The sequence below is a fragment of the Lampetra planeri genome, chromosome 71 (assembly GCF_965212315.1).
Source record: "Lampetra planeri chromosome 71, kcLamPlan1.2.h2, whole genome shotgun sequence".
NCBI classification, from domain to species: Eukaryota; Metazoa; Chordata; class Hyperoartia; order Petromyzontiformes; family Petromyzontidae; genus Lampetra; species Lampetra planeri.
This window is the reverse complement of record NC_136176.1, coordinates 1936296-1954705: the sequence shown is the minus strand read 5'-3', so window position 1 is coordinate 1954705 and position 18410 is coordinate 1936296. Positions and strand designations below refer to the sequence as shown.

Genomic DNA, 18410 nt, shown 5'->3' with positions numbered 1-18410 from the left:
ACTATTTTCTCTCGAACAGTTTGTTTGCGTGCTTAGTTTGTTGTCCTTCCCCCGCACCTCCGATTATCGCGGTCAGCTGTGTACGGTGCAAAAGAAGTTCAACGTAGGTTTGTGAGCTGCTCACACGAGGCGGCCTGGTGACACCCAGGACGGGTCGTAGGCAGGACTCCCAGGACGTAACAAAAAGCGCAGATATTCAACTCAACACTCACAAACACCCACACACAAATGGTGACAACCGCAATTTGCCGCTAAGTGGCGGTGACGTCACCACGACGCTTGTGCCAGGCTATGTGCACGACCCAGGTGCCACGGGTTGACTTGCACACAACCACACTCAGACGAAGACCCACATTTAGCCTTAACGTGCTGTTCCCGAGCAGTATAAATGGGGGCCGGCATGGCACAGGAGGAGGTGTGGGTAGAACCAGGCCCGGCCGCCTTTGTCACCCGAAGTCACAGGGAGCAGCACCCAGGGCCATGCGGACCGCCGTGGCCGTGGTGGTGAGGAGTGACGCGTCGCTCATGCTCGTGTGAAGTGCACGGAGAGTCTGTGGCGGAGTGCTTGAGCAGACCGAGAGAGCCAAGGCAGGACTACGACGCCATGGCAGAGGTGGAGGGCTGGCTCTACAAGCGTGCTGCAAGCGTATGACTCGGGCGATGAAAAATCAGGCACACAGGCCGGCAGAGGGAACTGCAGACCACGCTCCGCTCGCTGTCCTCCAAGCTCGAGAATATGAGCACATGCAACGACCTGATCGGCAAGCACGGAGCCGCCCTCCAGCGCTCGCTCAACGACCTGGAAAACCTTCAGCTGCCGCCCGAGTGCAGCGAGAAGCTCAAGGCCATAAATGAGCGCGCCAACCTCTTCTGCGTCACCTCCAATGCTGTGACCAATAGTGCACACGGGTGAGAAGCCGTGCATGTGTGGCGAGTGTGGCAAGACGTTTCTCGCGCTCGGCCTACAAGTATATATATTTTTCGCTCATGTGTTAAACTGTGTGTACCCCTGATATTTTAAAGATGGCAATTCTCCTGCTGTATATTCTACTGCTGTCCCTCCCGGCTATATCTAGTGGCACACTCAACTCTACAAACGGCTACCCTCGTTACTTCGCATCCATACTTGTTGCTCAATTTGCCACTACACCTGCTAATTAAACAGCTTATAGACAATTCTACACTCCATCATTGAATCCTTTTCAACCCTATCTTTGTCCCATTACTTCACCAGCACTCCTTCCAAACTTCATTCTGCTCTTAAGAATATCACCACCTGCGAGCTGCTGATATTCATCCAAGGTTCGCCGCTCTTCATCCTTTCACAGAAAATACCTGTGCAAACTATTAATTCTACTTTTCTTATTTCTGGGTGGTATTGCGCTTCATCCTGGCCCAAATGTAAAGAAATGTAAAGAAATCGTATAATTCTATAGATTTTTCTGGCAGAAAAGGTGTTGGTGTTCTACACGTCAACATCAGAGGGCTTGTGATTAAATTAAGTTAACTAAAATTAGAAGTGGCAAGCCTGGACCCGGACATTTTTTGCCTAACAGAAACATTTCTCACTCCTGCTGTAAATGACTTGCAGATTACGATTGACAACTACAACCTTTTTGAGCTTGACCGAGGATCTAAAGGAGGTGGAATTGCCATCTATGTTTATAATACTATTGCATGTTCACCAGCTCACTCCTTGTTTAAAAAAATTGTATTGAAGGTCTTGTTCTCAAAATAACTCTCCCAAATAATCAACAGATATTGGTAGTGTGCTGCTATAGACCGCCTAGTGGGAAGGATGTTGAAGCTGCGTCTGCACTGAGAGAGCTTCTTGGGGGCCTCCCTAAAGGTGAAATCGTTTTAGTAGGTGATCTAAATTGGAATTGGCTAAAATTGCCGGCCGTGGCCACAAATTTTGCAGATAGATTTAACCTGTTTCAATGAATAAATGTCCCCACAAGACCCAACCTAAAAAATCAGGGACAGTCATGTCTGCTTGACGTCCTATTGACAAATGCCCCTCACAATTTCGCACTGACTTGTGTTCTGGATAATAACCTTAGTGATCACTCCTTCATATTTGGGGTGAGATCATCAGCCAGACCCAAAGCCCCCCCCTAAATTGGTTGAGAAGCACTCCATGAGATACTTGAGCATTCAGGCATTTACTAATGATGTGCTTCACTTGGATATTGACAAGGTCTCTGAAATCCCTAACCTGACTACGGCTTGGGAGACCTTCAGGTACACGTTTCTCCAAATTCTTGACAAACATGCTCCGTTGGTTAGATTTAAAACTAAAGGCAACCGCCCACCATGGTTTGATCCTTTGATTACTAAGCTCATGAAAACTAGGGACAAGGCTTGGGCACTTGCCCCAACATTCTGTCCAGGCTATACGGGGGATCTTTGTCTTTGTGTGTTCGGTGCGTGCCGCTACAGTCATTGACTATGGTTGGACAGACGCCGATAGACAAGACACACACAGACAGACAAGACAGGCGGACAGACACAGACAAGAGGAACACAGAGACAGAGAAAGATAGAGACGACAGAGACAGAGAGAGACACACAGAGGCGGACAGAGATGTTGAATCGAACACACTTAACTCGCTCCATGGAAAGAGTTTCCTCGATCTTTGCCCATCCCCGGAAGTCGTTCTAGTTTATATTTATTTCAATGTGGCGTGTACATGTAAGCAATGTGGGATATCGATGTACACAGATATGAACAAGATCAGCAGACGAGACGTCTTTCATACTCATTGGTTCTTTCGGTAAAGTCACGTAGGTAGAAAAAATAAAATAAATCGCGACGTTTCGATCACAACAAGCGGTCGTCCTCAGGCGAAAACATCTAGACATTTTCGCGGCAGAAGTCACGTGAGCTACGGCACGTGACATATATAAGGTGCCCCCCCCCCCACTGTGACTTGCCCCGCTCAGCTGAGCATTGTTTTAATGCGGTGGGCTCACGCGAAATTGATTTCTGTAAGACAAAGGTACTTTGAAACCCACTGGCTATACTCTTATATAAGCACACAACTTCATCTACCTATGACGAAAGCTGCACTTTGCGTCGTTTTCATGCAGGGGGCACTGCAAACATACGCACCCCCTGTATGAACGACGGAGGCGCAGGGACAGACGTTCGATCATGTTGGAATCGATCTACGGACGGCGGTCTTCTCGCACAGCCAGCTCTATGCCGCTTTATTTCGATCCCGCAATCCCGAAAAGGTGAAACTCCGCATGGAACCAAATCCCCGGCAAGGCCATCTACTTAACGACGAAAGGAAATTTACACGAAATGTCGTTTTCAATTAAGTCTACCAGATGTAAAATGATATAAGCTTTTAATGAAGAAATACAATTATCTAATTCAAAACATAATACAATTCAACATTGTTTCATTTTCAAACTTTAAAATGGGACCATCAGGAGCTTGCGTGGATGCGTCGTTCGTGCGCAGCTTTTTTTCATGACTTTCCTGGCCCAAGGCCGTAAATGGTTCTGAGGGGCTTGCTTCAACCCATGGTTGTGAACATTCAGACGCTAATCAGCAAGGATAATTTCTAGTCCTAGTTCGACAAAATCTACGTCAACACGTAATACAAAATTATAATTCGTGTTGTAGAGAATGTACCTCCTATCCGTGTAACTTTTGAGTGGTCTGCCTTGTAACTGATGAATGATCCGAATGCGCTCCCTATTTCAAAGACAATGAGTTGCTCCAAAGAGAGATGCTTCCTGAAAACACAGAAGTACCCTTTGACCTGTATCACAAAAACAACGGGTCTCACCAGAGTGATCTGTCCAGGTTACTTCCAAAACACACACTTTGTCCTAACATCACTTAATCAATGTTTAACCCTTATAGACAAAATGTTACATGTACACACACAATCATACAAGTATTAATTCTAAATTATTGAGTCATTTTAACAAAATTTAATTACTGCACCTAATTATGCTGCATCAGGTTACATCGTATTAACAATAAGTTATTTTAAAAAATACGCATCGTCTGCTTAAGTGTATGTACATCTTCTTGGTTCTTTCGGTAAAGTCACGTAGAAGGGAAAATAATAAAAATAAAACATAATAAAATAATTCTCACAAAGTTTTGGCTACAACGCAAGCAGCCGTCCTCAGGTGAAGAATGAAACACCAATAAGCTTGGAGCGAATATTTAAGCTGGGTTGGCGGGGGAAGAAGAGCGCCTTGACAAAATAATTTGCATATCAAGAGGAATTTAGCATATGTATGGGAAATGTGTAGGAGGTGGGCGGGGGGTTTCAAAGTCATATTATGCCCGTGCATTATGCAGGATTAGCAGCATCAAAGGGAGGGGACAGGGGGTAGAATTAACAAAGGGAAGGAATGTTAAATTCCTCTTGATATGCAAATTAATTTGTCAAGGCGCTCTTCTTCCCCCTCCAACCCAGCTTAAATATACGCTCCAAGCTTGGTGGTGTTTCATTCTTCACCTGAGGACGGCTGCTTGCGTTGTAGCCGAAACGTCGTGAGAATTATCTTATTATGTTGTATCTTTATTATTTTATTATTTCCCTTCTACGTGACTTTACCGAAAGAACCAAGAAGATGAATCCCTGCAGTCACGAAAGCTTTAAATCGAAGTGAATGTACAACATAATAGTGTAATTCAAAACGAGTAGGCCATTGCATTCTGACGTCTGGGTCAAAATTGATCAAATTCTAAAACATTACCGACAAACTCCACAACTAAGATGCCACATCAACCACCGCCCCCTACTGACAGGCTCTTGTCCACATGCAGGCCGGTGCAGGGCCACCTCCTTGTGCCACACAGGGGCAGCTGCTACTTGGGGATGCTCTTCGAGTGTTTGAGACAAGATACGATACAAAACTCCAAGTTGCTGAGGCAATTAAGCAAGCACCATGTAAATGCAAATATGATTACATATCGAATGCTTGGGAACTTATTGGCTCTCACTCCTGGTTAGAGATCTACGCAACCCACAGGTCCACAAAGACTGGCCGCTCTTGCCCTGCAGGTTGAACCTAGGAATTGAGCGTTCAACTTCACATTCTTGTCATTAAAGGCCTGTGACAAAGGTGCGTCTATTGGAGCGACATAATCTCAAGCTACACATCTACCGGGTCTCCATTTGACTTTGTATTGTTTCAGAGGAAGTCCACCCACACCTCAACTTCCACAAACTGCTGGGAGTTGCCTCGCTCTGCCTCACAGTCAGAATTCTCCTCCTGCTTCACGTTGCCTCTATCAATGTGAAGGTCTGATTTTGGAGTTGAATCTTCATATTCACATTTTACCTTCACTTCTTCGCTCTTGACCATCACTTCTTCACATTTCACCTTCACCTCTTCATATTTCACCTTGATACCTTTAAAAGTGTCTAAGCTGGGATTTTCTTCCGGTTCTTGTTTAATGAGGGATGGGCTCATTACGGCACTTTGACTTTCACAAGCCGATTTCAGACTCCACTCCTTCTGGATCTTCTGATGCTTGTGTGTTCTCTGGTGTGCATGAAGATTTGATGAAAGTGCAAATGTCTTCCCGCAAGGAGTGCACCTGAAGGGTTTCTCTCCCGTGTGTGTTCTTTGGTGTGCTACAAGAGGAGATGAAAGTGCAAACGCCCTCCCACAAACACTGCACTTGAAGGGTTTCTCTCCTGTGTGTGTTCTCTGGTGGTCTACAAGAGTAGATGAGCGTGCAAACCCCTTCCCACACACACTGCACTTGAAGGGTTTCTTTGCTGTGTGTATTATCTGGTGTTTTGCAAGAGTAGATGACTGTGCAAACGCCTTCCCACACACACTGCACTTGAGAGGTTTCTCTCCTGTGTGTGTTCTCTGGTGTTCTACAAGAGTAGTTGACTGTGCAAACGCCTTCCCACACACACTGCATTTGAAGGGTTTCTCTCCTGTGTGCGTTCTCTGGTGTGCTACAAGAGCAAATGAATGTGCAAATGCCTTCCCACACACACTGCACTTGAAGGGTTTCTCTCCCGTGTGTGTTCTCTGGTGTATTGCAAGAGTAGATGACTGTGCAAACGCCTTCCCACACACACTGCACTTGAAGGGTTTCTCTCCCGTGTGTGTTCTCTGGTGTATTACAAGACGAGATGAACGTGCAAATGCCTTCCCACACACACTGCATTTGAAGGGTTTCTCTCCCGTGTGTGTTCTCTGGTGTGCTACAAGATGAGATGAAAGTGCAAACGCCTTCTCACACACACTGCACTTGAAGGGTTTCTCTCCTGTGCGAGTTCTCTGGTGCCGTGTCAAATTTCCAGTACGATCCATGCTGTATGCACCGAGCCGCGCAGAGTGCCTTTGCTCCATTAGACTAATTCTGCAGAGGAAGTGACAGCTGCAGACAGAAAAAAAATATCAACACCATCTACACGTCAGTATCGATACACAGAGGAATGCATATTTACACAGACAAACGTCTATACCTATTCATATATTCATGATATAGTGAAAAAGTGTCCCAAATTCATCACACGGGCTGTTATGGCACACAATGAGAAGGCAAATGGTCACAAACATGCCTAGAAGCCCTCGTATCTTCAAAATGAATGTTAACCCAATACTCCGTGCACACAAAACGGCTGTCTGGCTACAAAAGTAATATTTATGAAAGCTAAATTCAGCTGACAAAGCAAAGGCTGTTGAAAATAATACTATTTGTTTTGATTTAAAGCTTTCGTGACTGCAGGGATTCATATTATTGGTTCTTTCGGTAAAGTCACGTAGAAGGGAAACAATAAAATAATAAACAAAAATAAAACAATAAAATTCTCACGATGTTTCAACTGCAACACAAGCAATCTTTATCAGGTGTGGAAAAAAACACACCTGATGATGATTGCTTGTTTTGAAGTCGAAACGTCGTGATAATGTAATTGTTTTATATTTTTTATTACTTTATTGTTTCCCTTCTACGTGACTTTACCGAAAGAACCAAGAATATGAATACTATTTGTGTTATGCAGAAATCAATAAATTAATGTTGAATTGCAACTTAGAGGTGTGAAGCCAGGCACAGATGTCCTTGAATGCTGGGATGAACAGTTCTGACTTCAGCTGCACATGTGCTGTGATATCATCCTGACTCCATTCTTACAAATGTTTCCAGAGGAAAACAAAAATAAACTACCGTTTTGATATAACCTCCATGCTCAATAGCGTTAATAGACTTTACTGCAAATACAAACTTCACACTGTCACACACTCAGAGGCGGAGCCAGGATTTTCAGGTGGGGGGGGCGGGGGCAACCCCTTCAGCAATGAAAAATAATAGGAGTTGTTAGTAAGTAAGGAGTTGTTATTAAGTAAGGACTTGTCCCTTGCTTTTTATTCGACGCGTGTGATCGGCATTGCGCTCGCTGAAGGTGTTTGCCTTCAGGGAAGTCGTGTACTGTATAAGCAACTGCGCACAATTCTGTGAGTCGCTTGTAACTGCTTTGCCGTTACTTATTGCCAGTTATGGACTCGGACTGTTGTCCTCTCAACAGAGTCTCTGGCACGTAATAATATGCCACACGGTGGCAGTGGGGGTCGCAAAATGTCGATTTATCTATATAAAAGGGAAATGTGTGGATACGTGTGTCTGTCTAGTCACTAAAACTTCAAATCTAGATATAAAATAGACTTTTGTATTTTGGCGGGGGGGGGGGGGGGATGACCATGAAGTGTGTGGCGTCAACCCGCAACACACCTGATTTAAGCGCTCTGCAATACGTAGAGCTGTTAACAGCGTGCCGGGAGATTTTAGGTGGCGCTTCGCTCCTGGCCAATGAAGCCATTGGCTTCTCGGAGTTTCAATACATACCTGTGCGAAGAACGGGTACAACAGCTTAGACCACAATTTTCGGAAACCTTTTGACATCAACTATTTACCCCACACTTTCTACAACTTTTTGGACTTGTGAAAGCCTCTTATATATTTGTTGGTGGAGAAATGTACAAACAGCCCACCGGGCTTTGACAATACCTTAGTATCTGTGTATATATATGTAAGGTTTTTAAGAAATATATTTTTCACCCGGGCAAAGCCGGGTACTTCCGCTAGTCTTAAATATAAAGCAGTAAATACATCTGTTTGTTTGTGTGAAGCAGCAAAAACTCTACAATGCTGAGCTCTGGCGTCACAACTTATGCTGTCTGGAATTTCTAAGTGAATGCGACTATTTTAGGCTCGCCACGTCATTCCCTTCCTGAGTGGCCAAAATCGACCTTACGTAGAAGTGGGTTGAGGTTGAATTTCCTGGAGTGAAAACATCCGATTTAGGTAAATTGATTTGTTTCGACTTTTTTATTTCTTGCAAGCATAATTTTTCGTCAGGGTTTTTCAGTGAAATAAGGGAATATGAAATTAATCCAAGACAAGAATCCAAGTCCCGGGCGAAGCTGGGTAGTGAAGCTAGTCTTATATATAAAAAGTCTCCGCGCGCTCGCGCTTGCGGGGGATTTGGCTCTCGGACGGTGGCCTTTACGTAGAAAAAAATTTGACGAGCGACACGCCCTAAGTCCCGCGGTGGGAATAGGCTATTCCGTTTTCCCATCCGTAAACGTTAAAGTAGTTTAATTAACACATTTGTGCCGTTTCTATTATTCATTATTTACTTATTGCACGACATCGACCGTACCAACTGACGCCAATTGCGTGGGGGGGCGGACCCTACCAAGTGCTGCGCGTTCGCTCCAGCTCACGGGGGACATTTCCTTTTACGCGTTTTACAGGCAATACATACACACATAACGCTGCGGATATTTATTCACAGTGTCATGTCCTCTTGCCCCCCCCAACACGATGCGTCCAGTTTATACTGCAGACTCCGTAGATCATATTTCAGTGCTTGCATACCATTATTCTTGCACGCCCGGGGGATGCTGGGGGGAGGGGTAGTGGCCCAGCCCCTAGCCTGGCAATGTGCCAACTCTGCTGCCTCGCCAATGTAGGCCAGGACGGGGGCTACGCATGGCACAAGGCCTCAACATGGCTATGGTAAGTACAAAGTCCATTGCTTCTTACGCTAACAACTCAAGTCCATTGTTTACTATTGTTAAACACATTAGTTGACAAACATTACTATAATAATGTTTGTGTGCAGATAAGAACTCACGTTGATTGCTTATTATTATTTAAACAATACGTTGCCAGATATTGTGTGCAGATAACAACTCAGGTTCATTGTTTACCATCATGAAACAAGTTGACATGTTACAATAATTATGTTTGTGTACACAAAACTCATTTTGGATTTTTAGGTTGCTCATTTTTCCATTTTTTGCTGTCTTTTATGACGCTGCCACGGTCTACTGCTAGTCTGTGATTTGATTATTTCTTCAATAAATTTATATTGTTTCCATCGCTCACGTCACGCTATTTCCTCATACGTAGTACTGCCATACTGATAGCTGTGCCATCATCGGGGATTGCTGTGCCCGTCGATGTGTGTGTCTTTGAGTCCATATGTGTGTGCGTGTAGAGCCATGCGTGTCTTTAACTCCATGTGTGTGTCTGTCTTTTTCTAACGGACAACGCCCCATGTGTGTGTGTATGTCAAAGTGGTTATGTGTGTGTGTCAGTCCAAGTGTGCGTGTCAGTCCATTTGTGTGCGTATCAGTCGCTGTGTGTGTGTGTGTAAGTCCATGTGTGTGCGTCTTAGTCCATATGTGTGTAAGTACATGTGTGTTTACGTCAATGTGCGTGTGAGTCCACGTATTGCTGTGTGAGTCGGTGTGTGTGTGAGTCACTGTATGTGTGTACATCCATATATGTGTGTGTGTATCTTAAGTGCATGTCTATGTGTGTGTGAGTCCATATGTGTGTGTCTGTAAGTCGATGTGTTTGTGTGAGTCGATATGTGTGTGTCTCAGTCCATGTGCATGTTAGTCGGTGTAACTCCATTTCTTTGCATGTCTGTAGGTCCATGTGTGCATCTTAGTCCATGCGTGTGCTTTATTGACCTGCTCAAGGCCTATGATACCATCAGTAGGCCTGGCCTCTGGGTTGCTCTTTGTGCTTTCCGAGTCCCTGACCCACTAATCACCATCCTTAAGGACCTTCATGATGGCGAGCCGCCCCACGTCTAAATACGTGGTCGTGAGTCAGAGCCATTCCCTTTCCACCTTGGGGTGCAACAGGGATGTCCTCTGGCTCCCACATTATTTTACATATATTTGGACCACGTAGTTCGTCAAGCCTTCAATGCCTGTACCGGAAGAATTCCCATCTGCTACAGAAACAATGGGAGGCTGATCGATGCCCGGGTGCGGTCAAGGGATGGCACTCTATTGTTCAACCACGTTATGTATGCCGATGATCTGCTAATTGCAACTCACTCGGAGGAGGAGTTCGAGGTGCTGCTGCTGAACCTGGAGCTTGCCACCAAGAGGTGGGGGCCTTACCATCAGCCCCACCAAAACTAAGCACCTGCCTGGCTATTTTGTACCATTGGACACTCCACCCCCACAACTCCCAATTGGTGATGGGGCAGTTGTGGAGACAGTGGAGAATTTCCCATATCTTGCCAGTGTGCTAATGACCGGATCCGGTTTAACAGCAAAGGTCTCACTCTGAATCAGTCGAGCTGCATTATCTTTTCATTGGCTGCGTAACACTGTGTGGAAGCTACCTGGTCTATCCCTCCGTACGAAGCTTCAGGTCTTCTCGGCCACGGTCATTCCTTCCCTTCTCGATGCTTGCGAAACTTGGACCCCCTAATGGAACATCTTCGCCGATTATACACATTTAGGATGGCCTGCCTACGATCCATCCTGGGTTTAACCAGGCTGCATTGTGTGAGGAGCTCACAAATCCTTGAAAGATGTGGACAAAGTCCCATCGGTGACCTCCAGCAGGCAAGGCTGCGTTGCCCGAGTCATGTAGCCCGTATGGCCAGCCACCGCATGCCTAAACAGCTTTTGTTCGACCGGATCGAGGGGGCTAAACGGGCGCGGCACGGGCTGGAGAAGACATGGAGTGATCTGGTACAGGATGACTTGGAGCTGAGTCCACTTGCGGATGACTGGTACCAACGGTGTCAAGATCGGCCTCTGGAGCAGGCTCCTGAAGGACGCTACTGGGCAGTTGGAATCAGTCACCCTCCAACAACAACGGAGGGCGGAGGAGTGACGCTCACAACAACGAGCGGAGCGCCGGGTGGCCAAAGCACAGAAAGTTGCCACAGTAGGGGCCACAGGTGGTGCATCAGCCAGTCGTCTCAGTCAGTCGATCTGTGCCATCTGGGTTTGCCCCCTGACCTCCTGCCAGCGGGCGTTCGACACTTTATGCACATAGCCTGGCACAAGCATTGTCGTGACGTCACCGCCACTTAGTGGTGAATGGCGGTTTTTGTTCAGTCTATGTATGTATGTGTGAGTCGATTTGTGCGTGTAACTCTGTGTGTGAGTCGATTTGCGTGTGTAACTACATGTGTCTGCCTTTTTCGCCCGGGCAACGCCGGGTACTAACCGCGAGTACAATGATAATACTATGTAACACAATTTTTGTTCCTGCGTACAAAGTGTTATTTTTTTTATTGCTTATGCCTAAAAAGTATAGAAAATCGCTATTATTCCCCACAAACTTTGCTTTTGTGACCAGGACTTTATGTGAACGAAAAGACACAAATTTATCATTGAAAATAGGTAAATTTCAAAATATCACTGTCCTCGTCACAAAAGCAAAGTTTGTGGAGAATAATAGCATTTCCTGTACTTTTGAGGTATATGCAATTTGGAAATAACACTACCCAGGAACAAAAATGTTTTTTTGTTACACAGTGTAATAACTACGCCACCGCTCCCCACATAAATAAACTCTTACAGATGTAGTGACATTGCGGGATGTCACTGTGTAGTGCCGGCTCTAGAGAGGCACGGCGTGCGGTGTAACGACATCGCGGATACCATTATGGTGAGTGTAGTACTGGCCCTAGAGAGGCTTGGTGAGCGCTGATTGATATCGCCGGATGGCACCACGCTTGGCGTGTAGTGCCGGCCCTACAGGATAGGGTGTGGGAGTGCCAGCCGTAGGAATGAGGTTACTAAAGGCCATGGCACTCTTGTTGACCTAGAGGACACGTGACCAGTTAAGTCTACAAAGGGGCCCAAAGTGGGGGCTAGGGGTGGTCACGTGGTCGGGGTCCAGATCCTGCTCGAGGATTCTGAAAGGTGGTCGTGGCCAAGGGCGGAGCCAGCCACACCACAAAAAATATAAGCCGGGTCCCCCAGAGGAACCGGCGTTGTTGTTCAACCTGAAGAAACGTTCGTCTATGTTCCACCAAGTCTACAACATGTGGAACTGGACCCGAGCTGTGGTCCCGGTCCGTAGTAGCTCGTTACGTTGTAATTAGTGCAGTTAGTCTGGTGGTCACCACCACAGGTTGTTATTCTGTTAAGGGGCAGTTACCCCGTGTGTTGGTGTTAAATAAATGTGTTGCCTCCAAGTGTACGTCTGCGACTCAGTTGAACTCACTACACATACATTTCACATGAATGCCATGTAAGTGTGGATCACTTGTCAGCAGGTCATTGGAATGATCCAGGTGTCAAGGGATGAATGACTGAGATGTTTGACAGATGCACCAGCAGTGCTTCACACTGTCTTGCTGCATTTTAGGCACCCGGCGTTCCACCCATTCATGTGAGCGTTGCTCCTCCGATCTCACTGTTGTTGCAGAGCAAATATCTCCAACTGCCACGCAGCATATATCACGGGCCTCCTCCACAGAGGCTGATCATGACACTCCTGGTACCAGTCATCAGCGGGTGTGACCAACTTCACATCCTCCAATCTCTTCTCAAGCCAATGCCATGCCTGTTCAGCTCGTAACACCTGGACTAACAGAAGATGCTTGAGCATGCTGTCTGTTTATGCGGGATTCATGACCCAACCAATGCAGCTTGGCCTCCCAAAGAAACTCGCTGATTATGTTCTGTACTGATATTTTAGGGATCTGTAAGGTTCTAATACAATCTTGTTTGGTTCAATAGAGGGGATCATAGGCTGGCCAGTCTTAATTATAAGCCAGAACAGACGGTCCTTTAAGTAAGTTAATATTTTGCATCCACAGAGAAAGGAGTAATATCTGTGGCCAAGAAGACTCACAGCTTTGTTCGTTCGTTTATTTCTAAATCCTCTTGTCTTGGTGAGGGTTGTAGCGGCAGCACATTTAGTAGGGCAGTCCAGACTTCCCTTTCCCTGGCGACAGACTCTGGATCTTCCTGGGGAATTCCCAGGCATTCACAAATCAGCCAAGAGACATATTCCCACCAGCGTGTACTTGCCTGGGCCCCGGGGACTTCCCTCAGTGGGACGTGCCCGATAGAGTTCCAGGGGCAGTCTATTGGGGGGCCTCGTTACAGATATTGTATATTGATATCACTCGTGGAATGAGGCCTGGTGGCTCGGTGACCCACGTAACCCATTTGGACCCAGCCTGGAATGGCTACGTGGCACCGTCCTGTGCGCCCACCATCCACAGTACGAAGAGTGAGAGGCGGGTGCGTTGCCAGTATGGCAGGGAGAGGGATGGTCTCAGACAGACTAGACCTTGGTGATGGACACTCACAGCTTTGTATGGCGCAAAAGTCCAGGCAGCTTCCACACAGTGTTACACAGTCTAATGAAAGAATGCTGCTAGACAAATTTAAAGTGAGACTTTGGCTGCCAAACCAGAGCTGGTCGTGAACACATTAACCAGGCATGGGAGATCCTCCACCACATGTAGAACTGCCGGATTACTCTTTGGTTCTTTCGGTTAAGTCACGTCTAAAGATAAAATAATAAATTAAATAATAGCATATTACGACGTTTCGATTGCAACACAAGCAATCATCATCAGGCATAAAAGAAATAGCAACAAAAATCTAACTAGAAAACTATAGACAGACATACATGCAGACAGACATCACAAGGACACACAGAGAGAGAACACATATCGGCACAAAGAGAGAGGTCGTTTCTGTGACAGGGCCTTAAATATAGAGAGGGGGGCGGGGGCGGAGAGAGGGAGGGGGCAGAGAAAAAATTAGCATGTCAATGAGTGGACGACAACGTGATGCTGCAAGTAAGATGACGACGCGGCACGACACGCAAGCTTGAAAATCAGGAGAAAGACACACTAAAATTAAATAACCTAGTAAAATATCGAAATGTAATGTAATGCAACACAGAGAGTCGGTCAACACACAATTAACGCATAGCCCGGTTGATTACGTATTTCAAAGATTGCTAAGTTAGAATTTAAGTGTGAAAATTCCAAAGAGAGGACCCAGGCAGAGAGAACAGACAGCGGTAAGCAAGATGACGACGTGGTACGGTACGCAAGCTTGAAAATTAGGAGAAAGGCACACTAAAATTAAATAACCTAGTAAAATATCGAAATGTAATGTAATGCAACACAGAGAGTCGGTCAACACACAATTAACGCATAGCCCGGTTGATTACATATTTCAAAGATTGCTAAGTTAGAATTTAAGTGTGAAAATTCCAAAGAGAGGACCCAGGCAGAGAGAACAGACAGCGGTAAGCAAGATGACGACGTGGTACGGTACGCAAGCTTGAAAATTAGGAGAACGGCACACTAAAATTAAATAACCTAGTAAAATATCGAAATGTAATGTAATGCAACACAGAGTCGGTCAACACACAATTAACGCATAGCCCGGTTGATTACGTATTTCAAAGATTGCTAAGTTCGAATTTAAGTATGAAAATTCCAAAGAGAGGACACAGGCAGAGAGAACAAATAGCCAGAGAGAGAAAAAAGATAAGCTTAAAACTTCCCCGTAGAACAGACAGCGGTAAGCAAGATGACGACGTGGTACGGTACGCAAGCTCCAAATATAAGATTAAACCACTTCTACGGGGAAGTTTAAAGCTTATCTTTTTTCTCTCTCTCTGGCTATTTGTTCTCTCTGCCTGTGTCCTCTCTTTGGAATTTTCACACTTAAATTCGAACTTAGCAATCTTTGAAATACGTAATCAACCGGGCTATGCGTTAATTGTGTGTTGACCGACTCTGTGTTGCATTACATTACATTTCGATATTTTACTAGGTTATTTAATTTTAGTGTGTCTTTCTCCTGATTTTCAAGCTTGCGTGCCGTGCCGCGTCGTCATCTTACTTGCAGCATCACGTTGTCGTCCACTCATTGATATGCTAATTTTTCTCTGCCCCCTCCCTCTCTCCGCCCCCGCCCCCCTCTCTATATTTAAGGCCCCGTCACAGAAACGACCTCTCTCTTTGTGCCGATATGTGTTCTCTCTCTGTGTGTCCTTGTGATGTCTGTCTGCTTGTATGTCTGTCTATAGTTTTCTAGTTAGATTTTTGTTGCTCTTTCTTTTATGCCTGATGATGATTGCTTGTGTTGCAATCGAAACGTCGTAATATGCTATTATTTAATTTATTATTTTATCTTTAGACGTGACTTAACCGAAAGAACCAAAGAATAATTCCTGCAGTCACGAAAGCTCCAAAATTAAGATTGCCTGATTACTCATGGAGAGTTGAGCAGGTACAGTGTTGTATGACATGAAATTCCCATGCAGGTGATTTATTTTGGTGGAACATACGCAAGGCCACCTTTCATGATGGAATTATCCAGGCACAAAACAAGATTATCTAACCCCATCTCATTAAGTAGCCATTTCCAGATGATCAGCAGATATAACATGGTTGACCAAGGAACGATCCCTTAACTATAACCAGGCATCGATGCGCATATCATTTTAACCGTAACCAATGCTATTTATTTCTATGGCCATTGAGAGCTTCTCAAACAACATAATTATTTAAGATGCTCTGTAATGTAATGCATGGGGCCAGAGTGAATTTTTGTCACAAGCCAAGTTGAACAGGAAATGATTCCGACTCCTGGTCACGCAGCTTTAGACGGGCTTTCCCAAAATCATAAAAATCATCAAAGAATGTGAGTAGAGGCAGAGATGTAAAAAACAAAGAACCCAAAGCCCCAAGCCTATATATGGTACTATATGCCTTAATTACATCAATAAAGCAGAGATATAGTTTCTGCTGAAAATCGGCACTCCTCAGCCCCTTGAATATAGAGGTTACGATCTGGGAAAGTGCCTCACAAAGCCAAAAGTGCGATATTCAATACTTAAGCCTTACCTAAATAATGGCATGAGGTAAAAGGAAAATAAAAAAACTAAACAATTAAAATGAACATTGAGAAACCATACACAAGACAAAATATGGGAAAAATCTATATAAATAAAGCAAACTTTGTGCATATGAACGTTTTTTTGGGAACCAAATTGTGCCAACACCACCAGATGGCAAAAATCCAACATTGTCCATCCTGAAGCTCTCCAAGGGAAACGTATTTAAAAGCTGTCCTCATGAAACAAACAAGCCCCGCTATTGTATAACACAACCACAAAACCGTGACAATATACACATTTACAGCTTTCTTTGGCAGAATTAAATTATTCTAATAAAGCCAGCATGGCAAGACATTACTTTTAATGTTTGATTACCGAGACCTGAGCTAAGCCGGGAAACGTAGTTATTACTGGATACTATACTTCCGATAAAGTTTGTGCCTGAGTGGGGAGCGGTAGTGCAACGGTTAGCGTGCTGCGCTATTAACCCAACGAGCCGATTTCTATTCCCACAGAGCCAAGCCACAACATGTGGCTGTCGTCTGATGAAGCTGGTTGGAAATAGTTTCAAAACGTTGTACTCAAGATTGTAAATGTTGTGGCTTGGCTCTTCAACACACCGATGTGCTGTACTAGTACACTACACTATACACTACTATACACTACACACTACTATACACTACACTATACACTACAGTATTATACACTACACATTAGTGCTGTACTAGTGACGCACTGGCCACGTTCTGTTTACGTGACAAACCCCTTACTAATTGGCTGTGTCGGGTGGTGGCGGGGTGCACGACGCATTAATTTATTTACGCGATCTAACACAAACAAACCTGTATTATGGCTGTATATTTGGAGTTTGCGTGTCCCTCTCTCTCCGTGGTCGCGTGGATTACCCTCTGGATCCTGCGGTTTTCCCTGCACATTTAGAGTCAACATCACCACGCGTTTAGAGTATTTGACCGATAAACATTTCCACACGTTAAATTTCGATTTAAAGCTTTCGTGACTGCAGGGATTCATCTTCTTGGTTCTTTCGGTAAAGTCACGTAGAAGGGAAGTAATAAAATAATCAAAATAAAACATAATAATTATAATAATTCTCACGACGTTTCGACCACAACGCAAGCACCCGTCCCTCAGGTGAAAACCAGGTCTGTCGACACCTGGTTTTCACCTGAGGACGGCTGCTTGCGTTGTGGCCGAAACGTCGTGAGAATTATTTTCTTAAGTTTTATTTTTATTATTGTATTACTTCCCTTATACGTGACTTTACCGAAAGAACCAAGACGATTTCCACACGTTGATAAGCCCACAGTGTTGTGGGCAGTTCGCTTCTGAAAACGAGCGGTGTAGCTCAAGTGGCCTATGCCTGGTAAAATAAAAAAAAAACGTAGAAATTTTGAAAGTAAAAACAAAGTTTCAAAGTAGTGAGCCAGGTGAAGACAAATTCAACTTAAGCAGAGAATTAAAGCAAATGCAATCAGGCGAGGGCAGGAGGCAAGGCCCCGCATGGCTAGGCCCCGCTTTGTAATGTTCCAACCTGGACATCGATTCCATACTCGCTGCTACTCAATTGATATCCCTACGAGGGAGAAGGAGCGAGGCTCTACCTGGGTTCACAACAACAACCACCACCACCACAACAACCACCACGATGTAAACTTCTCACCTCGGATCTCAGTGAGCGGGCGTGCGCGAAGCAGAAGCGACCTGGTAACTCGTGACGTCATGCGGCAGCAGGTGACATGACGTCACTTGCGGGGTTCACACAATCTCCTCCCCCAACGAGCAGCAGGGCAACTGAATACAGTATATTATAGTAATAGGTTTTTACCCTTTTAAACTGGTACAAAACTGACACCTTTATACAAGGCATCATGTTTGCAATAACCACAACACAAGTAGTCAAAAATGCAAACAAAAAAAGCAACTCTGATAATGATAATATGCACCGTCCTTGAAGTTGATTGGTCCACACCCGTGACGCCTTTCTGTGATACTGCAGTGTTTGAGTAGTACGCCTTCTGGTGTCATCTGGTTCTATGGCTCCCTCTCTTGAACAGAGACCCATTGGGTGCGTGAGCTCAACAACAACGTGAACATTGTGTGTGGACACTGTTTGTTGGCGCAGTCGGGGGCACAGGTGGTGCATTGGCCAGTCATCTAAGTCAGTCGACCCATAACACCTGGATGTGCCCCGTGCACATAGCCTGGCACAAGCGCCGTGGTGACGTCACCGCCACTT

At 45.1% G+C, this 18410-nt stretch overlaps 1 protein-coding gene across 2 annotated transcripts; it reads right to left on the bottom strand.

Moving 5' to 3' along the window:
- Positions 1-2643: 2643 nt before the first annotated feature.
- Positions 2644-17921, bottom strand: LOC144737564 (uncharacterized). 2 transcript variants are annotated; one of them, XM_078620320.1, is made up of 4 exons: positions 17835-17921; positions 16996-17080; positions 7733-14000; positions 2644-6379 (listed from the first exon to the last, which is right to left on the bottom strand). In XM_078620320.1, exon 4 carries the CDS (start codon positions 6349-6351, stop codon positions 5170-5172), a length of 1182 nt encoding a protein of 393 aa, XP_078476446.1. In that variant the 5' UTR covers positions 6352-6379; positions 7733-14000; positions 16996-17080; positions 17835-17921; the 3' UTR covers positions 2644-5169. The 2 variants fall into 2 exon arrangements, with proteins under 2 accessions (XP_078476446.1, XP_078476447.1); XM_078620321.1 differs by having other exon boundaries at positions 7733-7846.
- Positions 17922-18410: the final 489 nt, after the last annotated feature.